The following is an 8,443-nucleotide window of genomic DNA, read 5'->3' as shown; positions in this document are numbered from 1 at the left end:
GAATGCGTTCCCTAGGGAGGTGGTAGAATCTCCATCCTTTGAGGTTTTTAAGGTCAGGCTTGACAAAGCCCTGGCTGGGATGATTTAGTTGGGGATTGGTCCTGCTTTGAGCAGGGGGTGGGACTAGATGACCTCCCGAGGTCCTTTCCAGCCCTGAGATTCTAGGATTCTAGGATTCTCTGATCTGCAGCCCAGGGTGCTGCTGAGATGGAGGATTCAAACCCCACCCCCAGGGACAAGACGGGGGCTGCAGGACTCCAGGCACAGCACCCTGCACTGGCACCCAAAGCCCCTCCTAGGGGAGGCTCTGTGACCATGTAGGAGGGGAAGAATGAGCCTGACTGAGACTGTGCCTGAAGGCTATCATGTGTCCCGCCCCCAAACCCCATGCAGGAGATGCCCCTGTTTGTCTCCCCTGGACTGTTTTCTGCAGCCGTTCCCCCCTTGTCTGGGGGAAAGGGAGTTCAAGGCCAAGAAAAACAAAGTCATAGTCATTATAGTTTGAATGTTCTTAGGGAGTCTAATCTGTTTTGCTTTCTTGCACAGTTGCTTTTAAAAATATGTTCAGAGTTCATAGAATATCAGGGTTGGAAGAGACCTCAGGAGGTCATCTAGTCCAATCCCCTGCTCAAAGCAGGACCAATCCCCAGTTTTTACCCCAGATCCCTAAATGGCCCCCTCAAGGATTGAACTCACAACCCTAGGTTTAGCAGGCCAGTGCTCAAACCACTGAGCTATCCCTCCCCCTATTTCTACATTCACTAGTTTCAGTAAATGTTATTTTTGTTTACTTATGTGTAGACCCTTCATTCTGGCTGTGATGAAAGGGTAAATTGTTTTGTTGTTTCCCTCCCTCCAGCTTTAGGCCCCACCAGTCAGTACCTTAAGTCACATAACTCCCCTGAATAGAAAAATGAAGGTCCTTTTTGACCCTCCCAACTTACCCCAACTCCCTCCTCCTGTCCAGTTATATGTGAATAGAACATAGTAAACTGGAGACATGTAGAAAGTGCAATGTGCATGGAAATAACAGATAACTTTATTAACTGGGGAAGAAAAAGAAAAGGGTGGATAAAGTAATAGATGTACTCACCAAGATCTGCAACAACATCTGGCAGACCAATGAGTGGCCCTCCATGTGGACACAGTCACTAATCATCACTCTGCCAAAGAAAGGCAACCTGCAATTCTGTCAGAATTACCGGACCATAAACTTAATTAGCTATCCCAGCAAAGTGATGTTGAAAGTCATATTGAACAGATTGAAACCACAAGCAGAGAATATCATCACTGAAGAACAGGCTGGCTTTCATGCTGGAAGAAGTACAACAGAACAGATTTTCAATCTTCGTGTTCTATGTGAGAAGTACTTGCAACACCAGCAGGACATCTACCCTGTCGTTGTTGATTTCAAGAAGGCATTTGACAGAGTATGGCATGAAGTTCTCTGGGCAACCATGAAGAAGTACAATGTTGGTTGAAGGTTTATTCTTACCATTAAACAACTGTATGGCGAGGCAATGGCACAATAGGACAGTGGTTTCGTACCACTGTTGGAATCCAGCAAGGTTGCCTTCTTTTGCCCACAGTGTTCAACATCTACTTGGAGCGCATAATGACTGATGCCCTAAAAGATCACATATGCACAGTCAGCACTGGGGCGGGGCGGGGAGGCGAACAATCTCAAATCTTCGGTTTCCTGATGACATTGACGGCCTGGCAGGTAGCGAAGATGAACTTGCCAACCTTGTGAAATGATCGGATGAAACCTCCGCAAAATACGGTATGGAAAACCAGTGCAGAGAAAACCAAGCTGATGACAAACAAACGTGATGGGATCAGCTCACATATCACTGTAAGTGGACAAAAGCTGGAGACCGTGAAACAGTTCAAGTATTTGACAGCAATCGTCACTGATGAAGGATCCAAGGCAGAAATTCGGGCAAGAACTGTGCAGACAACAGCAACAGTGGCAAAGCTAACGCCAATTTGGAGGAACAAGAACATCTCCCTGGAATCCAAACCGAAACTGCTGCATGCACTGGTCATCTCCATTTTTCTGTATGCATACGAGACATGGACCCTTATGGCAGAACTTGAATGGAAAATACAGGTAGTGGAGATGAGATACTTCCATAAAATCCTGGGCATCTCCTACTTTGACTGCATCACTATTGAAGAGGTCCATAACATCATCACCCAATGCACTGGGTCATATGAAGACCTCCTGATGACTGTGAAGAAGCACAAGCTGAAGTGGTATGGCCATGAAACAAGATCATCCGGCCTATCGAAGATCATCCTGTAAGGGACAGTACAGGGGAAGAGAAGAAGAGGTAGATGGAAGAGGAGATGGATTGACAACATGAAAGAGTGGACAGGAATGGACTTTGTGGAGACTCAAGCACTGATACACAATCGTCAATGCAGTTATGGGAGTGATGATGATGATGATGGAAGGGATGTGGTGCTTTGTTTGGGACCAGGCTGAGGTCACCCCCTGCCTCCTTGCTGTTCCAAGATGTAGGCACAAATTACATCTAGGATTTCCCTGGTCTGCTGTGATCCAGCACCAGTACGAAAGTATACCGGATCAGGCTGTCGGTAAAGGCTTTGCAAGCCAGCCCTGTCCTGTGACCACTCTGTGCTTAAGTAGCCATCTTTAGTCTCACAAACATTATGAAGCACACAGCATGCCACAATAATGTGGATGGAATTATCCATATTGGCATGCGAATGTGCATGCATCACCAACAAGCCTTCAGCCATCCAAAGGCACACACCACTACCATCCTGAAACTGTAGTTTGAAGTTGATTTCACGTTTTTCAGGGACATTGATGTCTGGGTAGGGTTTCATTAGCCAGAGCAGGTATGTGGGATCTCTCAGAGTAACCGTGGGCATAGAAACACCATACAAAACCATGTTGTTTTGGGGAATAAAGTCCCTTCCTCCCCTTGTAAATATAGTCTCAATCTCCTCAGCACCCTTGCATCATGAACCTTTCCTGTGTATCCAAACCTCAGCATTTATGAACCTGCCTTTATGATTCACTAAGTCTCGAAGAACGAGTGAATAGTAATCTTTTCAACGGACATATTCACTCACTCCTTTCGGTGGGCAAAGTATGGGGATGTGAGTGCTAGTGATGGCCCCCATGTAGTTTGGAAACCCCATTCTCTGGAACCCAGCTCTAATTTCTGGACCTTTGGTGATGGCAACCATCTACATTATGAGTAGATGAGAGCGTCCAATATGGGTCTACAGAACTGAGTGTTCTGCCACTGTAGTGTTGGGGCCAGCTCCTCATGGAGCTCCAGGAATGACTGTTTCCTCCTTCTGAAGTTCTGCAGCAACGGGTCATCATCCTAAGCAAAGGGACAACATCTCTGTGTCATGGGATGCCAGTGGATCAGTCACCATCACAGTTACCCATCTTTGATTTGTAAGGAAGGTCCAAGTTCATTCCCCCAAGGTGCTCCCCAGTTGTGTATGCAGTGCATGCACATTTGTCCTGCAAGAAAGATCAGGAGCAGAAACACATATTCAGTCACTTGCTATGTCCTCCACCAAGTTTAGCAGGAGATAGGGATCAGCAGAAACACCCACTGACAAATGTGTGAAAGTAGTGGACAGTACCAATAACACACTGCAAGGAGGTTCCTAGAGTGTCTCCTGTAATTCACAGAATGCTGGAATACCACTCCTGAAATGCTAACGCCAAACATATATACCAAAAAGTGGAAGCGTGTATATGGGTATATGTGGGTATACAGCTTGTACCCATGTCAAGCACAGCATATGTGAACACTCAGCATGAGAATGGGGTACATGTGGGCGCATAAACATGGGTAAGTACCCCAGTATGTATGCCAATGTAGACATAGCCTTTAAATCTATCTATGTTTATCTCATCACTATGCTATCTAAGCACCTATGGTGAATGCGTTCCAAGAAGTTTTTGTGAGTTGTCTGGATTATGCAAGGAGATTTGAGACACTGTTTTTTTTTTGTTTTTTTTTTAACTACAACCTCCTTCTAACACAAACTAAAAAAGTTTCACTAAGAGAGTCCTAACATATGGAAATACAGAGTCCGTGCCATAACTGGATCAATTGGTTCATTAGAGAGGGTAAATCCATTCATAAAAGTTCAAAGTTCATTAGGACAAATACAAATAATGGTCCCAAGTTGCAGTGTGTGAGGTTTAGGTTGGATATTTGGAAAAACTTTTTCACTAGGAGGGTGGTGAAGCACTGGAATGCGTTACCTAGGGAGGTGGTGGAATCTCCTTCCTTTGAGGTTTTTAAGGTCAGGCTTGACAAAGCCCTGGCTGGGATGATTTAGTTGGGGATTGGTCCTGCTTTGAGTAGGGGCTTGGACTAGATGACCTCCTGAGGTCCCTTCCAACCCTGATATTCTATGATTCTATGAAATGGCTAGTGACCAAAATAAATGAATTTTTTTTGTTATGGACCAAAGTAATTATCTGGCCACCATCACCATAGTATCTGAGCATCTCAGAATCATTCATGTATTTATCTTCACACACCCCTGTGAGGCAGGGCAGGGCAATTTTATAGATGTGGGAGCCAGGCCCAGAACCCAGAATTTAGGAGCCTAACTCCCATTGAAATCAATGGGCATTAAGCATCTAAATATCTTTGAATTTCTGGGCTTAAGTGACTTGCCCAAGGTCTTATAGGGAATCAGTAGTGGAGCAGAGACAGGAGACTAAGTCTCCCAAGTACTAAATAGTAACCTAGCCACTGGACCATCATTCCTTTCCAATTTTACCCATCCTGTGTTTACAAGAGCTGGTTAGTAGTCAAGGAGAAATGTCATGAAAATGTTTTCCATTTTTTTCCTTTTTAATATTATTTTTATTGTTATCAACATTTTTTATTTCATTTTAAATGTTCTGTCTAATTCTAGTATTTACTGCATTGGACTGCATGTCAGCAGATACCTTCGGTAGAAGAATGTTGAAATCACCTAGAATTTGTAGTGATTGAAGGATTATTCAGATATGCGCATGTACTCTTTGGATGTGCTTAGGGTGACCAGATAGCAACTGTGAAAAAACGGGACGGGGGTGGGGGGTAATAGGCGCCTATATAAGAAAAAGCCCCCAAAAACGGGACTGTCCCTATAAAATGGGACATCTGGTCACCCTAGATGTGCTTAGCTTCTGTGTCACAAAGAATAACGCAACATTTTCAAGGGATGCCATATTTGTATACGGAATAACCCGTCAACTGCTTAGGGGACATTACAACACAACCTACTTCACTGAAAGCCACTCTTGATGCAATTGTCCTAGATGATAAGCATAAGTCATGCACCTTCTGAGATTGTGTGATACTGCTCCAAGTTTATTCATCACCTTGCCACAAATCTAGCTCTTCTGCAAAAGCTTTTATAAACAAATCCATCTGGGATAATGTAAAAGCGGCAAGACTCTTTGCCTCTTTTACAGATCCAAACTAACACAGCTACCCCTCTGATCTGGGATAATGTTTGCTAAAGCATTTTGCCATTGGTCAGGCATATGTAATGCAAAATCTAGTCTTAAGTGGCTTCAAACCTGAAAACAAAATTGTACTCACTAAGGGCCAGATTGTCAGGGCTTGTCTACATCAGGAAGTTATTCTGGAATATGGTGGGTGTGGATTTAAAGTGCTATCGCCATTCCAGAATAAGAGTGCTCCCGTGAGGAACTATTCTGAAATAGTTTATTCTGCTAAGCCTTGACCCAGCAAATGAGCCTGTGGGGGTGCAAGGCGATAATATAATTTCTACCCCTACTCAAGATTCCTGTTTATACATCCAAGGATTGCATTAGCCCTTTTGGCCACAGCTTTTGGAAGCTCATGTGTAACCGATTATCTGTCATGATGCTCAAGTCTTTTTCTGAGTCACTGCTTCCCAGGATAGAGTTCCACACCCTGTAAGTACGGCCTACATTCTTTGTTCCTAGGTGTATAACTTTACATATTGAAACACAGGATATTTGCTTGTACCCAGGTTACCAAGTGATCCAAATCACTCTGTATCATTATTTATCTCTCTTCCAAACTTTGTCCTCTGCAAACTTTATCAGTGATGATTTTATATTTTCTTCAAAGTCATTGACAAAAGTGTAGGGCCAAGAACTGATCGCTGTGGAATCACACTAGAAATATATCCACCCAATGATGATTCACCATTTACAATTACATTTTACAGCGTGGGTGTGGAAGGACCAGTGAAGCAAGTCATTGGGTGGCAATTGTGGGGATAACTGTGAAGTAGCAGGGACAGTGGGAGGTGAAGGGACTAGTGGGGAGGGTCAGTGAGAGTTGACTGGGGAATGTGGGGCCCAGTGAGGGGTGAAGGGGTGATGCTTCCCTGGGTTGTGAGGCACCTCGCTACCTTAGCATGAGAAAGCCTCATCTGTGTCTGCTGTGGATCAGCTTCCCAACCCCACCAGCCACGGCATCTAAGTACTCCCTTTTAGGCCTCACAGGCCCTGACATCAGCCTACAAGTTACAGATTGGTGCACCCCAACCCTTGAGCCCTTTGAGCTTCTCTTTGATAGTCACAGATTTGCTGCTTCCAAAGAAACGGTACATCCCAGCTTACCAGTTCCACCTCAGATCACTGCTGTGCTTACCACACAGCACTGAGGTATGTTTATAGTGAAATCAGTATAAGTTTATTTAACAAAGCATAGAGATTCAAGCAGTAGCAACCAAGTATTGGAAACAAATGATTACATATAAAATAAAATCATAACATTCATTTTAAAGCCTAAGACTTAATTAACAAGATACTCTTAAGTCTAACCAAGTATTGCTCACCAAAACTTCTTGCAACACTTTACAGCCAGGTTGGCTGTGACCCTCTTTTCATGAGACAAGAATACTGTCATTTGCCTCACAGGTTAAGGACTCCATCTGTTTCCTTGCGTCCCAAAATATACCATAGCAATCTTTTGTCTTTATTCATAACCCTGAATTAGGTGGTCAGTTAGGGATTATTTGGAAGTGGGGAGTCCATGAGGGGTAATTGGGGGGTCAGTTGGGTGTGACTGGGGGTCAGCTGGGGTGATTGGTGTGGAGGGCTAGAAAGAGGACAGGGAGAGGTAATTGTGGGGTCAGTTGGGGATGATGAAGAGTAGGGGGGGTCAGTGGAGAAGTTAAGACGTAACTGGGGATCAACTGGGGTGATGGGGAGTGGGGGGTCAATGGAGAGGTCAGCGAAGGGTAACGGGGGGGGTCAGTTGAGGTGACTGTAGAATGAAGGGCCTAACGTGGGGTTAATGACGGTTAACTGGGGGTCAGTTGGAGGTGATGGGGTGTAGGGATGTCAATGTGGAAGTTAGTGAGGGGTAACTGAGGGTCAGTACTTGGGGTAATGATAGGGTTGCCAACTGTCTAATCATACAAACCCAAACACCCCAGCCCCACCCCTTCCCCAAAGCCCTGCCCCCCTCCCTCCATCCTCCCTCCCTGCATCACTTGCTCTCCCCCACCCTCGCTCACTTTCACGAGGCTGGGGCGGGGGGGGGGGGGTGTGCTGGCTCTGGCCTAGGGCCAAGGGGTTTGGAATGTGGCGGGGGCTCCAGGCTGAGCCTGAGGCAGGGGTTTGGGGCATAGGAGGGAGTGTGGGGTGCAAGCTCTGGGAGGGAGTTTGGGTGCAAGAGGGGGTGCGGGCTCTGAGAAGGAGTTTGTGTTCGAGAGGGGGTTTGGAGTGCTGGCTCTGGGAGGGCGCTCAGGACTGAGGCAGGGGGTTGGGGTGCAGGAGGGGGTGCAGGCTCTGGGAGGGAGTTTGGGTGCGGGAGGGGGCTCAGGGCTGGGACAGGGGGTTGGAGAGTGGAAGGGAGTGGGGGGGGGTGGGCTCCAGCCGGGCGGCGCTTATCTCTGGTGGCTCCCGGTCAGTGGCGCAGCAGGGCTAAGGAGGGTGCCCTGCTTGCCCTGGCCCTGCACCACTCCCGGAAGCAGCTGGCATGTCTCTGGGGCCCCGGGGATGAGGGAATAGGGGATGCCGTGCTCTGCCCCTGCCTGCAGGCACCGACCCCACAGCTCCCACTGGCCACGGTTCCTGGCCAACGGGAGCTGAGAAGTCCGTGCTTGAGACGGGGACAGCACGCGGAGATTCCCCTGCCCCTCCCCGCAGTGGCTGCAGGGACGTGCCAGCCGCTTCTGGGAGAGGTGCAGGGCCAGGGTAGGCAGGGAGCCTGCCTTAGCCCCGCTGTGGCACCAGACTTTCAATGGCCTAAAATCTCCCAGTTTGTCTTCAGCTGCCTCCCGGAGATAGAGCCCGATTCCGGGAGACTCCCGGCGAAACCGGAAGGGTTGTCAACCCTGGTAGAGGGTCAGTGAGAAGTAACTGGGGGTCTGTTGGGTTGACTGGAGAAAGAAGGGGCCAGTGTGAGGTTGGAGAACGAAGGGGGTCAGT

General features: G+C 47.1%; 1 protein-coding gene across 1 annotated transcript in view; it reads left to right on the top strand.

Annotated features, from left to right (window-relative positions):
- The first annotated feature begins 2,122 nt into the window (after positions 1-2,122).
- The window catches only part of LRIF1 (ligand dependent nuclear receptor interacting factor 1), a 29,516-nt gene continuing 23,195 nt past the window's right edge, over positions 2,123-8,443 (top strand). The window contains exons 1-2 of the mRNA XM_073320420.1: positions 2,123-2,304; positions 8,286-8,352. Coding sequence (XP_073176521.1) covers positions 2,123-2,304; positions 8,286-8,352 — 249 coding nt within the window. The remainder of the gene's footprint in view (positions 2,305-8,285; positions 8,353-8,443) is intronic.

The sequence above is a fragment of the Lepidochelys kempii genome, chromosome 21 (genome assembly GCF_965140265.1).
Source record: "Lepidochelys kempii isolate rLepKem1 chromosome 21, rLepKem1.hap2, whole genome shotgun sequence".
Lineage (NCBI taxonomy): Eukaryota > Metazoa > Chordata > Testudines > Cheloniidae > Lepidochelys > Lepidochelys kempii.
The sequence above is the reverse complement of the archived record's forward strand: the minus strand, read 5'-3'. Positions and strand labels throughout refer to the sequence as shown.